This window comes from Arachis hypogaea, chromosome 8, assembly GCF_003086295.3.
Source record: "Arachis hypogaea cultivar Tifrunner chromosome 8, arahy.Tifrunner.gnm2.J5K5, whole genome shotgun sequence".
In the NCBI taxonomy this organism is placed as follows: Eukaryota; Viridiplantae; Streptophyta; class Magnoliopsida; order Fabales; family Fabaceae; genus Arachis; species Arachis hypogaea.
Window position 1 is genome coordinate 3,392,517 of NC_092043.1, and position 24,230 is coordinate 3,416,746.

The 24,230-nt window shown below is 34.2% G+C and overlaps 2 protein-coding genes and 1 long non-coding RNA gene across 3 annotated transcripts; 1 reads left to right on the top strand and 2 right to left on the bottom strand.

Annotated features, from left to right (window-relative positions):
• Nucleotides 1-4,294: 4,294 nt before the first annotated feature.
• Nucleotides 4,295-5,278, bottom strand: LOC112704899 (uncharacterized). Its single transcript, XM_025755759.1, has one exon. It carries the CDS (start codon nt 5,276-5,278, stop codon nt 4,295-4,297), a length of 984 nt encoding a protein of 327 aa, XP_025611544.1.
• Nucleotides 5,279-6,638: 1,360 nt separating this feature from the next.
• LOC112704900 (uncharacterized) lies at nt 6,639-9,080 on the top strand. Its single transcript, XM_025755760.1, has 2 exons — nt 6,639-7,870; nt 7,961-9,080. Exons 1-2 carry the CDS (start codon nt 6,639-6,641, stop codon nt 9,078-9,080), a joined length of 2,352 nt encoding a protein of 783 aa, XP_025611545.1.
• Nucleotides 9,081-12,389: 3,309 nt separating this feature from the next.
• On the bottom strand, nt 12,390-19,137 carry LOC112705692 (uncharacterized). The gene is made up of 4 exons (XR_003155531.3): nt 18,838-19,137; nt 15,367-15,903; nt 13,929-14,423; nt 12,390-13,819 (listed from the first exon to the last, which is right to left on the bottom strand). It is a non-coding gene; the product is annotated as an uncharacterized lncRNA (long non-coding RNA).
• Between the last annotated feature and the right edge of the window lie 5,093 nt (nt 19,138-24,230).

A 24,230-nucleotide genomic window follows, 5' to 3' on the forward strand; every position in this document is an offset into this window, starting at 1 on the left:
AGCTAGAATCCATTGGCAGCATTCTTGAGATCTGGAAAATCTAAACCTTGTCTGTGGTATTTCGAGTAGGATCATTGGATGGGATGACTGTGACGAGTTTCAAACTTACGACTGTAGAGTGTGGTGACAGACGCAAAAGGATAGAAAATCCTATTCCTACACGATCGAGAACCGACAGATGATTAGCCCTACATAACTCGTAGCTGGACCATTTTCACTGAGAGGATGGACGGTAGCCATTAACAACGGTGATCCCCTACATACAGCTTCCCATAGAAATGAGTATGAAGGATTGGATGATGGTAGTAAGAAAGCAGAGATTCAAAAGGGATAAAGCATCTCCATACACTTATCTGAAATTCCCACCAATGAATTACATAAGTATCTCCATCTTTATTTTATGTTTTATTTATATTTTAATTATCAAAACTCTATAACCATTTGAAAATCCGCCTGACTGAGATTTACAAGGTGACCATAGCTTGCTTCAAGCCGACAATCTCCGTGGGATCGACCCTTACTCACGTAAGGTTTATTACTTGAACGACCCAGTACACTTGCTGGTTAGTTGTGCGAAGTTGTGAAAAAGAGTTGAGATTACAATTGTGCGTACCAAGTTGTTGGTGCCATTGAGATCACAATTCCGTGCACCATGTATCAACAACAAGGTAAAGAATTACAAGAAGTAAAGTACAAAACTAGAGAGAGGAAAGGTAGAAGAACAAGAAATTGTAAAGGAAAAGTAAATCAAAGCATGAATTAAACCTAGATCTAAGATAAGACATTAACCTAATCCTAATCCTAATCCTAAAGAGAAGAGAGAGTTTCTCTCTCTAGAAACTAACTCTAACTAAAACTAACTGGTAACTAATTGCTAACTAAGTGATTAGATTATGAGATCCCCTTCAATCCTTGGGTTTAATAGCATCAGAAGGGAGTTGCATTTGGGCCTGGAAAGCCCAGAAATCGACCCCAGCGGATTCACTTTAAGTGGGTCACGTGCGAGCATCGACACGTACGCGTGGGTCACGCCTGCGCGTTGCTTGACAATTTGCTATCCACACATACGTGTCATGTACGCGTACGCGTCGCCATGCGACCGTCCATCCACGCGTGCGCGTCCTCTGTGCATGTGGGTTGATGAGTTCATCCCAAATCCTTGATTTTCCATGATTTCTCCACGTGCAAGCTTTTTCTCTTCATCCCTTTGATCCATTCCTAGCCTTTCCATCCTGAAATCACTAACAAACACATCAAGGTATCTAGTGGAATCAAAGATGAATTAAAATCCGCCAATTAAGGGCCTAAAAAGCATGTTTTTACATTTAAGCACAATTTAGGAGACAATCATAAAACCATATTATTTTATTGAATAAATGTGGAAAAAGTGGATAAAATCCACCTAAATTAAGCACAATATGTACCACGAAATAGTGGAGCATCAATCGTCAAAACATGTCACCGACCTAGGTGGTAAGCTATCAAACCACTTCATTGCTGCTTTGGTTAACATAGTCGGGAAAGTTTTGCAGCGAATTGCATCAGACACGTTAGTTAGGTACATTCAACTTTTAAAATTGGTAAGATGGTGCCTTGAGTCGATCGTTCCATCATAGAGATCAATGTCGGGACTTTTAAAGTTCCTAGGAACCCTAGTTTGCATGAACTCTTCAATGAATGGATCTTCTCCTCCAAGAGGCTTTCCCCGACCAACCCGAGTACCCTGAGTTCTAAGGTCATCGACCTCTAGTTTTGAAAGTTTTTCTTCCAGTGCTCTTTGATGTCATACCTCTTTTCGCAAATCTCTTTCTGCTTTCCTTTGTCACCCAATTTCCTGTTCATGTTGCTCTAATCGACCATGGTGCCTATGTACAAGCCCCATGATCTATGTAGGATGAGGGGGTTGAACTTCCGAATGGATTCACTGCGGTGGTGGATTTTTCGATGTACCCTCTTCGTGGGAGCCACTCGCTCTTTCATGTCATGCAGGTAATACGAGTGCTTGGTCATCATTGTGTGGCTCTAGTTCTGATTCAGATGTCGTATGACCGTCCTCAAATTGATTGTCCGCTATGAGTGGGTGTAGACTTCTAGATCCCCGATAATGGTGCCAATGTTCTAAAGGTTACTTGAAACGGATGAATTTGGGCCTGAACGTGAGGTCCATACTCCTTTTAAGACAGCGTCTGATTTTGCTGAGACTAAAATACCACTGTCTGAGTTCCTCGTGTGGAGGTAGGGGGTGGTACCTGTAAGGGACTCCGATGCTTAAGTTAGCAAGGGTCTAAGCAGGTATTTTGTAGATTGGGTCCTGAATATACCCGAGTGTGTCAGTGTATTTATAGTAGAAAAGATAACCACCTTTTAGAGTAGTTCCACCTTAAATGGTGGATGCCCGTTCCCTTTTTTTAAGAAAGTTTCTTAGATCTTCCTTCTAAATGGATATGAGATATCTTAGAAGTTGGTTATTTATTTAAATAAGTAAGGCTTAATTGCCGTCGACACACCCGACTTTTATGAGGTCGGGTAGGAGTAGATGAGGCCACCTTCGTTGGGTGAATTTTTTATTTTTTTTGCGCTTGACTATATTTTTTGGGTTAGAATATAAACAAGTATATAGTATAAAGTATAAACAACAAACATAAGTATAAACATATAAGAGAAGTTTTAGATAACTAATATTTGTTTTATACTCACTCCAATTTTTTTTTAATACTAAAAGTATTGGTTCTCTAATATTTTTCAACGTATAATATAAAATATAATTGTTTATATATTTTTATTTATTAGTTTAAATTTCTAGGTTAATTAATTTTATAAGAAAATACTTATTAAACCTCTAAAAAAGTTCTAAAGTTTAATTTCCGTTATCCAATAATAATAATAATAAGAAGGAAAAGTATAGATAGACAATGAAAATACTAAATAATGTGAACAATGGATATGTCGGATGTTCAATTTAATAGGTATGTAGATGATTATGTTCATTATTTTTAATTGAATAGTTATTTAATTTCTTTTAATTCAATTTACTCATGTACAGTTAATGACAGTATGATAGTATGACACACTCTAAATTTTAACTACGTTGATATTAAACAGATAAGTTTGTTAAATTAACACAAATCAATCTCAATATTAAAACTAACTCTAATCCTAAATTCATTATCATCTACAATCAACTCTCATTCAACTTTTTTTACGTTAGGATTTTTCACTTTTTCACGTTCTGTACGACAATATTTCAAATTTCAACCAACTTTTATTGTTGTTCTTCTTTTTTATTGGCGAAACAAAAAAAAGAGAAAACATGTGTGAATGACTACAACACCGTTGAAGTCTCAGCTCCTTCACAACTTCACTTTACCGTTTCTAAAATAGGGAGGTACGCCAAGAGCCACCACACCACCACCACCACCACCGCTTCCGCCGCGCTGTCTTCGATCACAAGCATGACTCTCACTCTGATAACCGTCTATCATGTGTTAGATCGCAACCACCAAGGACCAACCACTATGCTGTTTCTCCTTCCAACCACCAAAGCAATATCCACAAGCCTACAACCAAAATTAAAACAAAAACCACATTCCTCCACTTCATAACCACGTCAGCAACACCAATAACGAGCATGAGGCTGAAGTGGAGGAAGAGAAATAGATTGACACCGAGTAGCTGAAGCGGTAGAGGTGGAGGAGGTAGTGCAGAAGCCGTGGAGGCTGAGGCTTGGGAAGCAGATGGCGCCGGCGATTACGGGTGGTACGTCGATGAGCGAGAATGGCGAAGGAGTGGAAGCGACGAACGTCGAGGGAGGGATAGTGCTCAAAGAAGTTCTGGATCGCTTTCAAGGGAAGATATTGAGGAATGGTGATGAGAAGAAACGTTTGAATATTCATTCTGGTGATCAAACGACGTCTTATCATGACTTGAAAAAGAAAAAACAAAACTACGTTGTTTTTGAAATTGTTACGCTGTCATTTAATGTTTTAAGCCACTTAGATAATGGAAAAACAAATTTGACCAATACAGTCATTTTTTAAGAATTATTTTGATTAATTTTATTTTTTACGGACCAAAATAAAAACCGGTAATTTTTAGGGAGGGTTTTAATTATTAACCGAATAAAAATAAAAGTAGAAATCTGTACGCTATGTATACATGATGGACTATTTTTCTCATTTTCAGTATGCTTGTATGTTGTTACAACGAAAATATCTCAAAATATAACAAAAAAAAAAGAATAAAAGCACGTAATCTTTTTATTAATCTGTTTTTCTTTCTAATTATTTTGCGGTATTTACTGCGTAAGGGTAAGAGCATTGAGCAATGCAACTCTTGAGTTGATGAGAGCCCTAAAGACTTTCTCAGTAACACTTTCGATCCCACATATGCAACTCTCCAAATCCCTCATTCTCTTCAGAACTAACCTCACTTCTTCTTCTCCCTTCTTTCTCAGATTATTCCCACGCCCTTCTGCTTCCACTGCGCCCGCTTCCAGAAGCTCCTCAATTCCTTCGTGCTCCTTATAATTCATTGATCTAGTGCTATTGCTCCTTCCTGTTATACTGGACAACTTCGCCATCTTCGTCCACGTCATCCTCCTTGATGCAAACGAAGCCGCTATGCCGTTAAAGAGAGCAACAGAAACCGTTACCGTTACGCTGATAACGTCGGAGATCACACGCGCCAGCTCAGCTTCCCCAGCGGCTGCGAACGGTGCAGTGGATAATGAGGAGGAGTAGGAGGCGGTGGGAAGGTGCATTTGATGTGTGACGCACGTGATTCCACTGACGAGTTTGTCCATGTCTTTGGCCATTTTCTTCTTGGCTTTAGCGTAGAGCACAAGCTTGGAGCGGTCTCTCTTTCTAAGAGCCATCTGAGCTGCGGAGTTTTCTTCTTTGAGGGACATGACTGAGGTCTGGAACATTCCGTAGACGTCGACGAAGCGGAGGAAATCTTCTAGAAGGTTTTCAACCCAGAGAGGGTTCGATCGGAGGGAGTCGCAGGTCTGAGGGAGCTGGAGGATATCGTGAAGAGTGTCGTGTGTGTCAGTTAGGAGTTTGAGGGCGTGGGAGAGGCTAGAGTGTGTCTGAGGGTGGAACTTGGAAGCGGAGGCCCAGGTTGTTAGGCCGTTGATGTCGTCCTTGATCTGAGAGATGAGAGGGTGTGATCTGCATGGCAAACTGATGGACCTGATGTGGTGTGATATCTGCGGCTTTTGTGATGGACGGTTGGGATTCTTGTTTGGGAATGAGACGGTACGCCGGAAAACCCCTACCATAGCTATTGCTATAAGAATAATGAAATATTGGTTTAGAAGAGGGAGCCAGTGATGTTGTTTGGGGACAATCAAGGTATTTATATACTTCTTAACATGCACATGCACAAGCACTGAAGCACACGAATAAGTGTGCAATTGAAAATAGATAAGAATATAGGAGTGAAAACTGAAAAGACAATTGGAAGGAAAGGGAAAAGGAAAAGGAAAAGGAAAAGTAAAAGGAGTTAAGTGTAGAGGAGCGAATATCCAGCTGTAGTGTTTGCGGATAACGAATAACGGAATCACTAAAACGCTCCTCTATCCTGTGGATGCGGAGACATCACGTGCCTTGACACGCTGGTAGCCTCTAATGTTTCTATTCTAGGCAAAGGTTTTGAAAATCGGACCGGTCATCGAACCGTTTTTATTATTGGTTCACTGATTTAGTGGTTCAACCAATTTAATCGTGGTTCAATCGAAAAAATTATTTTAAAATAAAATAATAAATAAATTATAAATATACATCCTAAGATTATAATTATAGCTTTTGGTAAAGATTTTTTTACCAATCTGGTTCAGCCAACAAACACCAAACTAAAAAGATGTAAAACTGATTTCACTCCAAAATGACTTCTTCTAAACCAGAGGCACAGGTAGGTATAAGAAAAGGGGGCAATGGTCCCCCAAAAATTTTAATTTTTATTTAAAAAAAAAAATAGAAGTCTATTCCATTTTTTTAATTTCTCAGCCCCCCTCTTTTTTTATTCTATAACTTTTTCAACTCCTTCTAGTTTTTAAAAAACCCAGCCCAATAACCCATTCCCTATTCCCTTATTTTATTTCCCAATTCCCAGCGCTACAAGCCTCCAACCAGTTTCCATCCCTTTTTTTATTTATCAGCGTCTCCTCCTCTCTCCCTTCCCATCTTCACTTTCCAAAATTTCAGGTAACAACTTTTCTTATTCTTCTTCTTCTTTATTTTTTTAATCTTTTTATCTTTTACCTCTTTGACTCTTATTTTTTTTGTTTTTTGCAGATTAAAAATAAAAGATAATAGTTCACTTCTTTTTCTCAAAAAAGGTTTTATTTTTATTCTTTTTTATATATTTAATTATTTACTTAATTAGTTAATTTATTATTATTTGTTAATTAATTTTATGTTATTATATGTTAGCTTGTATATTTAGTTTTTTTTATTAGTTAACTATTTAATTATAATTTTATATTATTTATACTAGAATGTTAGTATTATTGTTCTGAATTTTAATATTTTATTTTAAATTAAAATATAATTTTTATATTTTATAAAGATTTAGACTGTAATTTACAGTTTTTGCTAAATATATTTTTAATTATAGGAACTTATTTGGCTATTTGAATCATGAGTAAGTTCAAAACCATTGATACATTTTTTAAAAGAAAAGATCAAGAGAATGAAGATGCTTCTACTATTACTACTCCAATACTTGAGGGGTCATCAAATTTCATTACTTCAAGTTCTCCATTGAATAGCTCAAAGCGTCCACGACTTCTTCCAAATCAACTAGATGTTTTTCGTTTAGAAAGAGATCCTGGAATGCGACCAATGATTTGGAAGTTTCCTCCAAATAAAAGAGATGAAATCCGTCGGGCTTATATTAAAGTTGGGCCAAATCAACCAATTCTTGATAATTATCCATTTTCTTGTGATAAAAGTCATCGTCGCTTTCAAGCTTCATGGTTTAAATTGTTCCCATCTTGGTTAGAATATTCTATAGAAGATGATGCTATATATTGTTTTCCGTGCTTTCTTTTTGCTAAGGAACCTTCAATCAATACGGGTTCAAATGCTTTTATTGAGAATGGTTTCAGGAATTGGAAGAAAGTAAATAGTGGAAAAGAATGTGCTCTTTTGAATCACATTGGCAAAGGTCCTAACTCATTCCATCATAAGGCGCTGAAATCATGTGATGATTTGATGAAACAATCACAACATATCGACAGACTTCTTCATAACCAAACATCAGAAGAGATTGAAAAGAATCGAATTCGACTAGGAGCATCTATAGATTGCATTAGATGGTTGACATTTCAAGGTTGTGCATACAGAGGACATGATGAAAGCCAAAGTTCAAGCAACAGAGGTAACTTTTTGGAAATGTTGAAATTTTTGGGATCTTACAATGAAAGAGTGAAAAAGAATGTTTTGGAAAATGCTCCAAAAAATGCTAAATATACTTCAAATGATGTCCAAAAAGAAATTCTACATATTCTTGCTATTAAGGTGAGAAATTCAATTAGAGAAGAGATTGGAGATGCCAAATTTTGTATTATTGTTGATGAAGCTAGAGATGAATCTAAAAAGGAGCAAATGGCCATTGTTTTGAGATTTGTTACTCTAGATGGTTTTGTTAAAGAGAGATTCTTTGATCTTGTGCATGTCACTGATACTTGTGCAACAACTTTAAAGAAAGAATTGATTTCTGTCCTTTCTCATTATAATCTCCAAGTTGAAAATATTAGGGGTCAAGGGTATGATGGTGCTAGCAACATGCGGGGTGAGTGGAATGGTTTGCAAGCTTTGTTTCTTAAAGATTCTCCACAAGCATACTATGTACATTGTTTTGCTCATAGGTTACAATTAGCATTGGTGGCAGCTTCAAGAGAGGTACTTCAAATTCATGAATTTTTTACTTAATTAAACTCTATTGTCACTATTGTTAGTGCTTCTTCAAAAAGACATGATCAATTACAAGAAGCTCAAGCAATTGAAAATGCAAACTTGGTTGCTCAAAATGAATTAGAAACAGGCAAAGGTGCGAATCAAATAAGCACTTTACAAAGAGCTGGGGATACTCGATGGAGCTCTCACTTTAATTCTATTTGCAGTTTGGTAAAAATGTTTACTGCTACTAACATTGTTCTCAATAATATCATTGAAGACGAGACAACTTATGCACAAAGAGGTGAGGCTTATGGTGTTAGTAAAATATTATTGTCATTTGAATTTGTTTTCACTTTGCACTTGATGAAAGAGATTATGGGAATCACTAATGTTCTTTGCCAAGCACTGCAACAACAATCTCAAGATATTCTTAATGCAATGCATATTGTTTCTACATCAAAGTTACTTCTTCAACAATTAAGGGATGGTGGATGGTGCAATTTTCTTGCAAATGTTAAAGATTTTTGTGAAAAGCATGAAATTGAAGTCCCTAATATGAGTGCACAATATGTTTTTGGAAGAGGTCGATCTCGTCAACCAAGTGTGACAGTTGAGCATCATTATCGAATAGATATATTCTTGGCAACAATTGACTCTCAAATACAAGAGTTGAATAGTAGATTTAATGAGCAAACAATAGAGCTTTTGACTTTGAGTTGTGCTTTGAATTCTAAGGACAATTTCAAATCATTTAATATTGAAGAAATTAGCAAGTTAGCAGAGAAGTTTTATCCCCTTGACTTTCCTTCTAATGAGCTAAATATTTTGAAATCTCAGTTGCAACATTATCAGCATGATATACCAAATCATTTGAAAGGCATTGGTACACTTTCTGAATTGTGCAACAAGTTGCAAGAAACGGGAAAATCAAGAATTTATCACATGGTTGATAGATTAATACGTCTTGTTTTGACTCTACCAGTGTCTACAGCAACAACAGAAAGAGCTTTTTCAGCAATGAAAATTGTTAAGACAAGACTCCGAAGTAAGATGGCTGATGAATTTCTTGCAGACAATTTGGTCATCTATATAGAGAAAGAATTAGCAGCTATTTTCGACACAAATTCAATTATAGATGATTTTGAAAATAGAAAAAAACGTCGAATAGCCTTTTCATGATATAAAACTGTAATTGGTAATTTTTATATATTATTGTCTTACTTTGATTGAGATTATATATTTATTTTTTTTAATTTTATCAATAGAAATAGTAATATAAAATATTTCTAGTAAATTATTAAATATCGCCCCCCTAAATAGTTAGCCTAACTCCGCCCCTGTTCTAAACTAACATCAAGTACCAAATCCTGCAACAAATAATTGCCTTTCTGGAGAGAAAGAATGACCAAAGGTAACACTGCAAAACATAGAGTATCGGAGAGTAGTAAAAGAGCAAAAAGACAAGACAATGAAGGAAAGGCCAGTGATCAAACTCAAAACATCAAAACACATTTGAGATCATGAGAAACAGTTCTTCTAGAGGTGGTAATCTAACTGTACGTGTTGCTTCCTGAAGAAGATTGCCTCGTCATCTTCAATCTTGAGCCATTTGATTAAAGCATATTGCAGAATGCTGATTGAAGTAGCAGCAGCATGTTTAGACAGTATTATACAGAATGCAGATTAAAATAGTAACTGCATATTAGTATTCAGGATATTTAATAGTTGAGGTAATTTAATGAGGGTTACTGATTTTAGTGGTAGCTACACGCTTATATAGGCAGCAATGGTATTGCATAACAAATATCCTATATAAAAATCACAATAATTCCAGCACGCTTGCAACAGATTCAAAGATCTCAAGCTCTGCAACTATTCTGAACTAATAATTTTTTCAGCTGAACATATATACTGAAGGAGAGTAAACCAACATAGCTGCAATATCTTATATCTCCAAGATAAAATGCTATTGACCACACAGTTGTAAGAACAATTTCTTTTTTGGTATTGTAATAATCAATTAATCAATTAATAATCATCCTAATCGATAATCAATTAATTTAGCAGAACAATCATCCTAATCAATAGTCAACTAACATTCAATTTAAGCACGATTAAGTCACAAAACACAAAACAATAGCACATCATTATATATAAAAATTACAAAACACAAAACAGCAACACATCAAAGCAGCCATAGCTAATCAATAATCAATTAATCATTCAATCTAAGCACAATTTTAAGTCAGTCACAATCTAAGCACAATCGGGTTACGACACAAAACAGAAGACAGCACACAATTTTAATGAAGATTAACAATATTGACTAGTGAACTAAATCAACTAAATCAGCACAATTTTAACAAAGATTAACCAGCAAAATAAATCAACTAATCATTTAATGAATCAATCCAAAACAAGAAGAAGAACAAGCAGTAGCAGAGTAAAGAAGCCATTGCCTTCTTCGATCTGAGCAATCTGGGCAGAGTATGAGAGAAAGTGGTTAAGCACGATGAACGACGGCGACTAGGCAACAAGCACGATGATGGACGGCAGCAGAAGTGCGGATGAGCAAAGGTAGACCAGATGACGAACGCTAAGCTCGACGAAGAAGCTGTGATTAGAGTGATCAGTGATTGGAAAGCTCAAGAACGACGACGGCGCCACGGACGGCGACACTGTCTCCCTCCTTGCCGCGGCGGTGGAGGCTACTGTAAGCTAGGGTTTCTTTTTGGGAGAAGAGAGCTTCGTTTGAGAGAGTGAAAGTTGAGAGGAGTTGGAGAGCTCAAGAACGACGACGGCAGTGTCTCCCTCCTTGCGGCGGCGGTGGAGGCTACTGCTAGTCTGCTAGGATTTTTATTTTGGGAGGAGAGAGCTGCTTGAGAGAGTGAGAGTTAAGATGAGGCACTGAATGCTGAAGGCTTCCCATTTTTTCTTTTATCCAAAATGTGAAATGACACTGTTTTGGGAAAACCAGTCGGCTCTCAGTTCGATCCAACCGGCCGGTTCTCGACCGATTCAGCAATTTCTAAACGATTTTGTAACTGGCAGTTTTATAGGTTAAACCAAACCGTAAAAACATCCGGTTCACGGTTAAACCGGTCGGACCGACCGGTCTGGTCCGATTTTCAGAACATTGATTCTATGTCTAATTTCTAACTACTACCTGGATAGTAGTAAAAATCGAAATGGACCCTAATTCGCTGAGAAATTGGTAAATCAGATTTTAAATCGATTCGGTTTAATTCTAAATCGGTTTAAGGTTGAAAATCGACATAAATTGGTTAAAATTGGCGAAAATTGGTATAAATTAGTCAAAATCTGATGAAAATCAATGTAAATCAGTCAACAAAAATTTTTCAAAATTTTAAAAAGAATGATCTAAACTCAAGATTTCTAATTACGTAGTGTTCATCTTGCTATTAAATTATCATACTTTTTAATAATAAAGATATTATTCAATTGATATATAATAATCAAGTATGATTAAATTATTTTATATTATTTTAATTTTATATTTATTTATTTTTAAAGTAATTATATTTTAAATTATGAATAATTATTATTGTAAATATAAAATTGTTAAAGACCTACCAAAAAATAATAAATATTTTTATTAATTATAATATATATATTTTTTTATGATTATATGATATTTATTAATGTTATTTTTTCAATAATTATACATAATATACAATAATATAATACGTATAGAATAATCAATTAGTTATTAAAATTTAAAATTTAAAAGATAAGAGCTACTTTGGTTTAAAAATAAAATTAAAAAAATATTTATTGTGAAGAATAAAACATTAAAATTTTATGTCAATGAGTTATACCTCAAATGATATAACTTTCTCATACTTATCTAACAGGTCACAAGTTTAAATTTCCTATCTTCGGTAAAAATAATTTATATAATTATTCAAATTAACCAGTTTAATCCCCAATTTGGTTTTAACAACTATGACTACATTAGATTTAGTTTATATTAACTAAAATATTCTTCCATAATCATCATAATATACAAATTAAACTTCACCAAAAAATAATATATAAATTAATAATGACTATTTAATTGATTAAAATAATAAAAAATAAAATTTATATTTTTATTGTAATAAATATTATTTATTTCTAATATTTTATCAGAAAATATAACATATTTTTATTTGTTATAAAAATGTTTAATTACATTTTTGATATATTACATGATTAATGATAAAATAAATAAAATTTATTAAACTAAAAATAAATATATAATTATTATAAAAGTTCTTAAAAAGATATTTTAGCCAAATAAATTACTAAAACATATGCTATTTTAATCTTGCAAGAACATGAGTGTATATTGAAATCATTCTAGCTTTTTGAATAACTAAATCAAAACAAGATTCTGAGATGTATCTGATATATATGAACAGATTTTTAAAAGAACAATATTCATAGCTCATCTAAGAATAGAGAGAAGAGAACATAAATAGTATGTGCTAGAATGCAACTGCGTTACTAAAAGAGCATTGTATTGAATTAGAAAATTGTTATCTCACTTACAATAACAATCTCTATTTATAATAACAACTAGGCCTAACAAACTAAACAAACTAACTATTATCATTTATTTAACAATAATTTTTTATAAATATATTTTTTGATAATCTTTGAATTAACTTCGATCTCAATTATATCTTCCTTTACACCTTTCTTCAAACTGAGTGAAGAGTTAGAGATTATCCTTGGTTTGACTCTAAATCTCTCATAGAGGTGCAATGATGACAAGGATTTCATGAATATGTCATTAATTTAACTTGAGGCAGGAATGTTATGACATATAATCTTCTTTTGTTCATGTGATCCCTTCCAAAGTGCAAGTCAAACTCAAAATGCTTCGATTAGCAAATTCTGAATCCATACTAAATTACTAATTCTATCTGAGTTGCTGTTTCAATAAACTCAGTCTCAATAATGCCAGAGCAACTAATAGATTGTTGTTGGTGCATTTTCAAGCAATCAAATTAAATTGGACCTAAGGTATACAACGTAGTCTGCACTAAGGCTAGGGGTAGGCATGGTTTGAATTTTTATAAATCCAAACTGGATCCATTTCAGAACCAGTTTTATAGTTCATAAAATCAAACCAGAACTAAATTGAAGAGAGAAGCCGATTTTAAATCGGTTTAAAAAAATAAAAATCGATTCTAAACCGATTTTAAAATTTAAATTCGGTTTTATTTACAAACTGGTTTTAAATTCAGTTTTACGTATAAAACCGGTTTTAAATCCGTTTTTTTTAATCCAAATCTAAAATCCAATTTTTTTTTGTCCAAATCTAAAATCCAGATTTTTTTTTATAAAATCCAATTTTAAAACCAAATTTTTTAACTTAAATTCAATTTTAAAACCAGTTTCTTCAACCAAAAATTTCAATTTTAAAACTAGTTTTTAAAAATCTAATTTTCAAGCCAGATATTTTAACAAAAAATCCACTTTTAAAACCAGTTTTTAGAAATTCAATTTTCAAACCATAATTTTTTTAAAAGAAAATTAATACTAAAGTCATTTTATAGTGTATATATTCATTACAACTAGAATTTGGTTCTTTATAAATCTAATGACAATAGCTAATCTATATAATATTTAATCATTCTCAAGACATCAAAAGAATACCACCAAAAAATCTCTCTAAAACAACAACCATAAAGTATCAAAAGATGCCAAGTTGCCAACAAAATCATCAAACAACCACAATCTTTGACGAAAATATATTTGCAAATAACAAAATATACCTTTGTCATTTTAAAACAAATCTTTGAATGAAATTATTAAACCAAATGAGAATATTAAGCATACCTAGTCATCATCAAGATTATCAATTGATGCCGCCATAGAACAAGCACCATCATTAAAGGAAAATATATCTGCCAAGGGAATCAAATTAATTATCAAGTCTATATTCAACAACTTTTAATTGGTAACTAATACCTAAATTCAAATTAATTATCAAGAAATATGAAACAAATTTTATACCTTGATCAACTTGTTGAAGAACTTCACCATCATCATCTAAAGCAGAGAAAAGATCTTCCTTAAGCTAATCTCCTGTGCAGACTAAGGCTTCTACCATTCTAGGTGTTAAGGAACTGCGGTATGGATCAAGGACTCTTCCTCCAGTACTAAATGCAGACTCCGAAGCTACCGTAGAAACATGTATAGCCAATACCTCACGAGCCATATTTCCAAGAATTGGAAATCGGGTTGAGTTGACCTTCCACCAGTTTAGTATATCGAACTTATGAGAGTATGGCTCGCATTCTTCTTGTAAATATCTATCAAGTTCAGATCTTGTATTTGTTTTGCAACCGGTTGCTTGCAGAAAAAAGCCCATGCCATGAAGATCGGTATTAATGTTGTTGGCTTGAACATTTTGCGTACGAGCTTCACTTGCTTCCTCAGAACTTTGGTATTGCTGATAAAGTAACTTTATGCACTTGGACAACTTTGACTTCAATTCGCCTCCTTTTTCTTCTCAAAAGAAGTAATCCACGAAATAATTGACATACTCAATCTTTTGCATTGGATTAAGTACGATAGTAATTAATAACAACATATTCACCGAATCAGAATTTTTCCAATACTTCTCATACTTAACCCTCATCCTTTCTGCCATTGACATAGTATTAAAATCAACAGAATCACAAGAATGACGAATAAATCGTCCAATTGCAAATACTTCCTTCATATACATATCACTGGTAACATATAAGGTACCAAAAACACGTATAGTGGCATCACTGAACACTCACAAAAATGGTACAACGTACTCAGCATACTCCCAGTCTGAATCAGAAGGAACACCTCTCCCTTTTCCTTCATTCATCTCTCCTATATAGGTATTATCTTTCAAAGCAAGCAACTCAAATGCTTTGCAATGCTTCAAAGCTACCTCTAACATTTGATAGGGAGAGTTCCACCAAGTCTCAACATCCATGCAAGGCAAGCATTTATATTGGATTTTTTCTAGTTCAATACACTTTTGAAACCTACTAGCTCTAGATGGAGAGGATCTAACATACTTTACTGCACTACGAATCCTCAAGACTAATTCATCAATCTCTTTCAACCCCTCTTTTACAATTAAGTTTATAATATGTGCACAACACCTCATATGAATAAATTCACTATTCAAAATAATGCTATTCCAAGAATTCAATCGCTGCTTCAGATATTTAATTGCAACATCATTAGACGAGGCATTATCAACTGTCATACTAAAGACCTAATTCAAATTCCAATTATTTAAATAAGATTCAATTGTTGCTCCTATAACCTCTCCTGAATGACTTGTCACATGACAAAAATTAAGTATTTTTTTATGTAATTTCCAATCCAAATCAACAAAGTGTACTGTCAAACTCATATAAGTAAAATTTTGAATTGAAGTCCAAGTGTCAGTGGTTAGACATACTCTACCATAATTTGCCGAAAGAAAATCTTGCAACTTCATCTTCTCTTCAGCATAAAGAGCTCCAATGTCACGTGCTAATGTAGTCCGTGAAGGAACTTTGAATCTTGCTTATAGGGCATGCACAAATTTTTGGAATTTCGGGCTTTCAACGAAGCGAAATGGTAGCTCTTTCCCAATAAACATTTCCACAAATGCCCTTCAAGCCTCCTCTTGGTCAAATTTGGAAGCACTGGGTGAATTTAAAACACCACGCTCATCTATAGTCGGTGTGGTCATTGTTTTTCTTCTTTTGTTCGAATCATTATTAGGATTTTGCTTGCATCTTCTCAAATGACCACCCATTGAGCTGGTTCCATTTCCATATTGTATTAAGATACCACAATATTTGCATTTAGCCTTCTTCTCGGTAGCATTCTCTACATCAAAATGATCCCGGATAGTTGACTGATTCTTACGAACACCTGACGATGGAGAAAATGGTTGAGTGCTAGCGGATATTCCTGCTGCTTTAATATTACTGTTTTCAGTCATCTTGCTCTGCATATAAAGCAAGGTGTATATAACTCAAAATTTGGTGCCAAACATGCTAAAATTAACACAAACTAATCCAAAGAAACAGCAGCCAATAAAACTTCAGCATGATTCATAAACTAATGCATGTTCATATATCTCACAAAGAAAACACGGCCTAAAGATTATGAAAATTACTGTCCTGTACCTCAAAACAGCAGAACAAGATAGCAGCAGTGTTTAAATAAAAAATTCATATAAATTATAATTTAGATTTAATCAATCTGAAATTTTATAAGATTTACCTAAATCCTCTATGTTTCTATTGCCACTAGTTTCTGGTTAATATCATTCATGTAGAGAAAGTTATGTACATTAGAAGTTTGCCCTTGTCTGCAGAATTCTGGTTTGACATGACAGCAAACACTCCTACTTCTAAGTTTCATACATGAAGCCTTTAGTTTTTGTTTTTTTTGTTGCGTTCAAAAATACATCCAAAATTGAGAGTTATGTACTTAAGAATCTACTGCTGTAGAATCAGAATTCAGTTTTTTTCTGCACAAGGCACCATTTTTCAAAAATTCGTATCTCTCAGTCCATAGCTTTAACAATTCTAAAATTTTTATGCAACCAACTAGACTTCTTAGAGTTTCAAGAAAAATTAGTTTCATTTCATTCAGAGGCCCATGTTCTCTTCATTTAAGCTTAATTCTACAGAACCAGCTTTGGTGTATTTTATTAATTCTCAACTATCCTTAAGCTTAATCTTTCATATCCTTGGTTCTCTTATCACTTTTCATCATTTAATCTCAGCTCCAAGTGTTTGATTAGCATTCAATCATCACAATATAAAATCACATATTCAGAAGATCAATTAAACATTCGCCACAACATAATCAAGCACAAATCTAGCAACACAAACTCAACCAATACAGCTTCATAATTTCAGTTTATATATCATATGATTGAGCTTCTAACTACCCTAACCCTTATTTTTAGTAGCTGGTTTCTCTTAGTATAATTCTCTTGGTCTTAAATCACAAAGAACCTGAAAATTAATCAACTAATTAACCAAAATTAATCAAACTTAATAAAATAAAAAGAAAAATGTATATGTGTTTAATCAGTCTTCAATCAGTCTCCGTGGTACATGTATATGTGTTTGGACATACATTGGGTTTGCACTTTCTTCTATGGCAATTCATCTAGTGTGGGGATCAAAAGATTTGTTTCCAACTCTTAAATGTGGAGATCAAACTTAATCTGAATTTTATTTATACACAATGATATGTTTATATTTATATATACATATGGGAGCCACATGTGCAATTTAGGTATTAAAAGTACTTTAGAGGTCCCAAATATAATCATCCAAATAGAAAATCAGTTACAAATTCACTGAGTGAGGTGTATCATATCATGCACTAAATGGAAATGTCACTAAATGCAGTGGCAGGCACAGCATGTGGATCATAATATGTTTGAGACGAACTTATATAAGTGAATCCTTTATTCTCTAATTCAGATTTTCAGCATAACATAAAGGTATAAAAGTAAAAGTTCATCATATTCATATCTTACAATATAATTTCTAAGGTCAAATGTTGTAAAGTTACTCCAATTTTTAAGCGCCTCAAAATAAAATAAAAAAATATTTATTATAGCCCACACTGTAGGACCAGAAACTTGAAATTTCATTCAGGACAGTGATATCAGAAGTAATGTTTTCTAAAAACATAAAAATAGGTTCATATTGTCTAATGAGTCTATTGGGTTTTGATTTTACGCTAATTTTTAAAGCCAAGTCATCAACAAATAAAATATGTGAAAATTTTCAGGTATTTTCAAAATCTTCAAAGTGACAAAATGTGATTAGTAAGCCAAGAAAATGAAATAGAATCTAATTGAAAGTCTCTTTTAATTTGTTTGGTATATACTGTGTCTTATTTATTTGTTTATTATTAATATGATTTTATTTTGTGAAGGGGATGTATTCAATACAATGACATACTAAATTATTAATATTTGTAATGATTTTTTAAGCTTGTGGGGTTGAAAGAGAGAGCAGGGTAGCTCAACAACTTGTCATGGGCATCAGCATCAGCATGGACACAAATATGCACATCACTCTATATATAATTCATAATCTTATGGGAATCAAATTCACTTGCAAATACATATCATAACATGTTCTTAATATTATTATACATTGAAACTAGAAAAGTCAAAATCAATTATATGACCTGTGATCCTCTGCATTTCTTTTTCTTCTTCCTCTCTCCCACATGGGTTCATGTAAATTTCACTCACTATATCATCACATCAAATACAACCATCACTCTATGTATAAGCTCTAATCTCACTAAATTAAAAATACTTACAATATTTGACAAAATTACTAGAAATAATTAAAAAATTTAGCATAATAAAATCTGTGTAGATCTGTGAAGAGAAGATGCCAAGCAAACACTGGTTCCTATACTTATAATTTTGTATTAACAAATTATTACAATAACTTAGTTTTTCAAAGACATAAATAAGAAACTAATTAATTATATGAGTTTTTATGAAATCAAGTTTTAGGGGGGTTCAATTTGAAAATTCATACATATAAACAACTAGCGCTACATATATACTATATATATTATTGTACATGCATGAAGCAAAAAAATAATAAATGAGCATGGCAACTAGTTCATCAAGGATTCAACTACTACTTAGTTTAATTAGAAATTTTTCAACAAAAAGTGAACCACAGTGAAGAAGAAACTTACAGCAGGATCCATTGAAATGGAGAGTTCAAATGTTCAATATTGAGAGATTTTAAAATCTATACATTTAATCCATTGAAGTGAAGAAGTCAGTATACTCATGAAGGAACAAAACAGAACAAATCAACAAAATAGAAAAAAACCTAGATAAAACTCAGAACTTAGAACCAAGGGCAAGGAGGAGGCTTACCTCAATTGATGAGCATGAGCTCTGGCGAGCCACCAACGAAAGAAGAAGAGAGCCGAACAAGAGAGAAGACAGAGTTGCGAATGGGAGGTCAAGGCAGAGAGAGAGAGAGAGTCTCGAATCAAAGTGAAGATTGAATACTCGAAGAGGTAGAGGCCGATGAATCACCGGCAAGCTCCGACGAGAGTAGAGAAGAAGAAATGTTGACGGTGGCGAAGAGAGGATTTGTCGAAGAAGATTTGTGGAAGAGGAGAAGACTCAAAATTAGGGTTTTTTTAAGATTTGGATCTTAATTTGGATCTGGATTTGGATCTAGATTTAAAACCGTTTAAATGGATTGGATCAAAAACTAAATTATAAAATCAACATAATTTGGTTTGGATTTTTTTTGGTTTAAAACTGGTTTTTTAAAATGGTTTGGTTTGGATTTGGTTTAAAATCCAAAATTTGGATTTTTTTGCCCACCCCTAACTACGGCAGAAGCGGAGAGTAGCGGCGGGTAAGTAGCAGCCATGGCCATAATCACCACAGAATCGAAGGATCGCATTAGAGGTGAGCGGCGGTCTGGTAGAAGCAGCAAAACGGCCCTGGATAGCGACTGGGCAGTGAAAACCGCTGTGAAATTGGGCATATATATCTTCAAGCTTCCTTGTTTTATCCTATCTTCTTGGCGCGAACAAGAGCGGGACGAGAGGCGAGAAACACACCCACCCTCCCTGTGTCGCAACATCCCCAGCGACTACTTCAAGAAACGCCGCTAAGTGAGGATTTTATCATAATTCATTGTTTCAATTCCCCTTTTTATCTTACAACCAGTAATTGATTCCCCCCAATTTTGCAGAAACCCGCGAGTTGAGCTTGGTAGCACGCTAAACAAGAGTGGGAACAGAGGCCGAAACATCAGCGGAAGAACCCATCTAGGTGAGGATCTTATCATAATTCAATTTTTTCATTCCCCCTTGTCATCTTACAATCATTAATCGATTCCCCCAATTTTGCAGAAACCCCCAAATTTTTTGAGTTTTTGCCTCTCATCCACAATTTCTGAAACCCATACTCCCTCATCTACAATGTGCGAAATCCCTGACCTCTGCTCTGTCCTGCGCTTCTGTGTGGGTTGTCGAGTCATGCAGCTGCCATCCCTGCTATCGAGGCCTCTCCCCTTTCACTGGTTCGTTCTTCTGCATTGTTCTTTCTTTCTTATTTTCATTCTTGGTTCAGAATTTTGAACAAGAATTTGTCTATATCTTCTATTAATTGGGATTAATTGCTAGATAGCTAATTGAGTATGATTAATTAGCAGATTGTAATTTATCTTTTAAAAGATAATTCTAATTAGAGTATACATTCATCTGTGTATGATCAGCAAGAATGCTGCGAGATTTCTGTAATTAATTTCTTTGGGATTTTTAAGATCAATGATGTACAATCTGATGCAAGGAAAAATTGTGGTTTCAAAAGGCCATGCTACAAGAGAAGCTATTATTAGCTAGCTAGTTATGTATTACATCCTTTTAGGTCTTTCTTCTTAAGAAACTATTAAACTATTCCCAAAAACCTGCAATAATCTCTGCCTAAAATTTTGTCTTTGGATGAAAAACTTATCTTGTGGCTTAAATGATATTCATAGGACACTCAAAAACCCTCTTTAATTTGTACAGTTTGCATGTGATGTGAAAACACCGATGTAGCTTTTTTCCCTTCTCAATATCCTCTAAAACTAATAAGTAATATTGTTATAGAACCCTTTCACACTCTGATCTTTCAAAACTCAATAGGGTGCTTAAAAAGTGTCAAGGGATCTTAGGACCTATATTTTTCCTATGAAGTTTATAACATTCATATGACATTTGAAGTTTATTAAGGTCGTTTTTTAAATAAGAGTGGGAATATACGTTTTGCATTATTTGTAAATTGCTGTTTTTGAAAGAAGTTAGGTGAAAAATAATTTGGTGGTCAGGATATTGGTTTTATGTGATGCAAGCTGATGCTAGTTGTTGTTGAAGACTTGATGTAGATTTTTCACAATATTCGGGCTTAAATGAAGTTACATGAGAGTCAAAAAGTCATTCTTTTATGACCTATGAAATTGGAGAAACCTTGGTCATAGACATGCTTGAAAAAAATGTACAATATTCTGCCTAGACCGGATGGTATCCGATCACATTTTAGATTCTAATACTTATTTTGTTAATTTATATCAAGGAGATAACTATAGTCTAACATGTAAGTGTGGTGTGGAGATTAAAAATATCACATGATACTTCTTGATTAAAGCGCAATGAAAGATTTATTAGACATAAATTTTCTATTTTTTTTCATCTGGTAAATTTTTTGTGGCATCTAAATGCTTTCTTTAGTTGCTCTGATAATGAATTTTTAGAGGGTGGTGTGGTGCCATTGGTTTTACTGGTGTTCTCTTTCTTTGGGTCCTTCTCTCTTAACCTTTCTCAAGGAAGCTACTTCATCTATGAAAAATATTTGTGTTAAGGTTATCATTTTAAGGTCTTAGCATCTACATGGAGTTTTCAAAATGTTCATTTTGGAGGTCATTCTTTATTTGATGAGAGGTTGACAACTTGGCATGACTTGTTACATGACTCAGTCTCCTATGACCTATATTTTTCCTTTTGGTTTCTTCTTACAAGGGTAGAAAAGTGGCCTCAAGGTCAGGCTCAAGCTTGGAATTAGTCATTGATGGTTGCAATTGGTTAGACTGCCTACATCACGCCTTTTAGATGCGTCAAATTAGGATATGTCAAAGGGTCCTCTCACGTGTTGAAGTGAATTTTTATAGATATGCCTTTTGTTATACCTTTTTAGCTGACTCTATTACACTAAGTTTCAATGTATAGCTAATACAGTCTCTCTTGTATACACAGATTCTCATTCAGTAATAATTCAATAAGTCTTCTTGCATTATAATCTGCTTGCTATCTCAAAAAAAATTTAATTCATCTTCTAATGAGTCACTTGATTTCTAATTCTTTGGTTTTGAATCATTGGATTAATTTTGAAATTTATATATTGTAAGGGATTACAATATATCAGGTTATAACCAAATAGTATTTGTACATTATCTTTTGTAATATCCCAAAGTTTTTTTTAAAAATATTTTACATTTACCCTCTAATTTTATCAAAATACTCATTCTACCCTTATTCCTTTTAACAAACCCTAACCCTAATCTCAAAATAAAACTCACACCCTCCCTCTTACACACATACACACACACATTTCAGAGAAAGAGGGAGAAGAAACAAAAGCAAAGAAAAGAGAAAGGGGAGAGTGAGGGAACGGAGAAGAGAAGAGAGGAAGGGGAGGCTGTCCGCCATCACTGCCGTCGCCTTGGAGCACGCCGGCGTTGCACCTCACCGCCGTAGAGCCACTGTCCCACGCATCGTCGCCAACGCTGACGATGAGGGGAGAGAGTGAGACGTTGAGGTAGAGAGCTGCCGCTGCGGGAAACACGATGGAGGAGAGGACGCCGCCAGCTCTGTCGTGCCTGGTTGTTGCCTAGCACACCGTCGGAGACCGTCGTTCCCTCACCACTGCTGTGTTGCCATTGATGAAGCTGTTGCCACCACCGTGACCCGTGAACAGAAGAGGGAGAAAAAGGTGAGTTTGTGAGAAAGAAGATGTAGCGCTGCCACCTTGCCGCCGTACCTCCTTGCTGCTGTCGAGTTGTCCGCTGCCATTGTTGCCTTTCAGGTTTGCTCTTTTTTCTTGAATCTGTTTCACTTTCATATTTTGCCATTCTGATTTTATTGAACCTCTGCTTTACCTTGGATTTTTTAGCACTATTTTTTGTTGTCTTCCATTCAATTTGAATCCAATATTTTCTCTGGGTGCTATGGTCATTGATGTTGCAATAAGAAATGGATGCTAATGTTGTTCCAGCTGCAACTTTCCGTTGCCCCGGTCCAAATCTGGTGTCTTTTCATTTCATTTTATATTGATCCTCCTCACCTGTTAATTTCGCACTTCGGGTTTGGTCTATTCGGTCTCTTAGAACCACGTTGTGAGTAGGCTTTACATTTATAATTATTTGGCTTTACATCTATAATTATTTTGATATATGCTGCTTGAATTTATGACTATACTTACAAGTTATTAACTAAGGATTTGAATTTGGTTTTAATAATGGATTTATTAGAACTAAATATTTATTTTTGTGAAATTCAAATTTTTAATATGCACATGAGACTATATATTTTTTATGAAGTTTTGCCTTATTTTAAACTTTTTAATCTTACTTGAATATCTGTTTTTGAGACCATATATATCTTTGAAAAAGTTTGTTTTATTTTTGAATATTTGATTTTATTTGAATATGTATTTTTGGAACATTGAAATATTGTTGATACTCACCTATATACTCTAAATTTTTAAAGTATATTCGACATTCATATGATTGAAAGAGATTTTTGATGAGAAGGTATTATTTGATTTGATATGATACCTTAACATTTGAAAGGTCAAAAGATTGGTTGTATTTGAAATTATATATTTTGAATTGGTTTGGGAGGCTCGTATTAGAAAATCGTAGTTAACGGCGGTTATGACGTTAACTTAGATGCATCTAACTCAGACTCCAGCTAGCAGGGGTGTTGCTAGCATAACGTGTACGCCACACGTTAGATCTGTTATTCTGTTAGGACACACGAGAGGAAAGGGCTACCCATTGAGGTGGAGCCGCGCAAGTGTGGACTTTTGATTTGATTTCTGTATGAGAACTCCCTTATTGATTCACTTATTATTATCAACTATTATTTTCTAATTAAAAATTACTTTAATAATGATGTTTATATAGTTTCATGTTGATTATAGATGTATTGTCTAGTCACTGAGTTGCAAAACTCACCCTATTTTTCTAAAAATATTTTTTAGGAACAAATACTTGTCTATGTGAGATTTTCTATTTAAGAGAAATGATCTGCAATGAGTACCTACTCTTTGTCGAGTTCCTAGATGTATATGCTCCATATGTCACAGGCAGAATACATCCATATTTATTTACTTTACCTATTGTTAAAAATATGTAATTATTCATTTTAGAAACTGTAAATTTATTTAAAATATTTGTAACTTTCTTATTCAACTTATATTTTAGTCGGTTAGGCTTGCTTGGGGATTATTTTCCTGAGCGCCGGTCATAGCTCATTTTCGGCCGTGACAAAGTGGTATCAGAGCTTAGGTTTCATCTGTGTAATATGGAGCAAGTGTCCTATGGTAGGATCACAATTGTATAAATAGAAGCGCGCCTATTTGTACAAATTGTGGCACTATCAAAGGCCTATAGGAATGTCCTCTTTGTCCTCTATGTCATTGTTGTCTTCTGATTATTGAAATCATGCGTCATCTGTCACTACTTACTACTCCTTTCCTTTTGTACC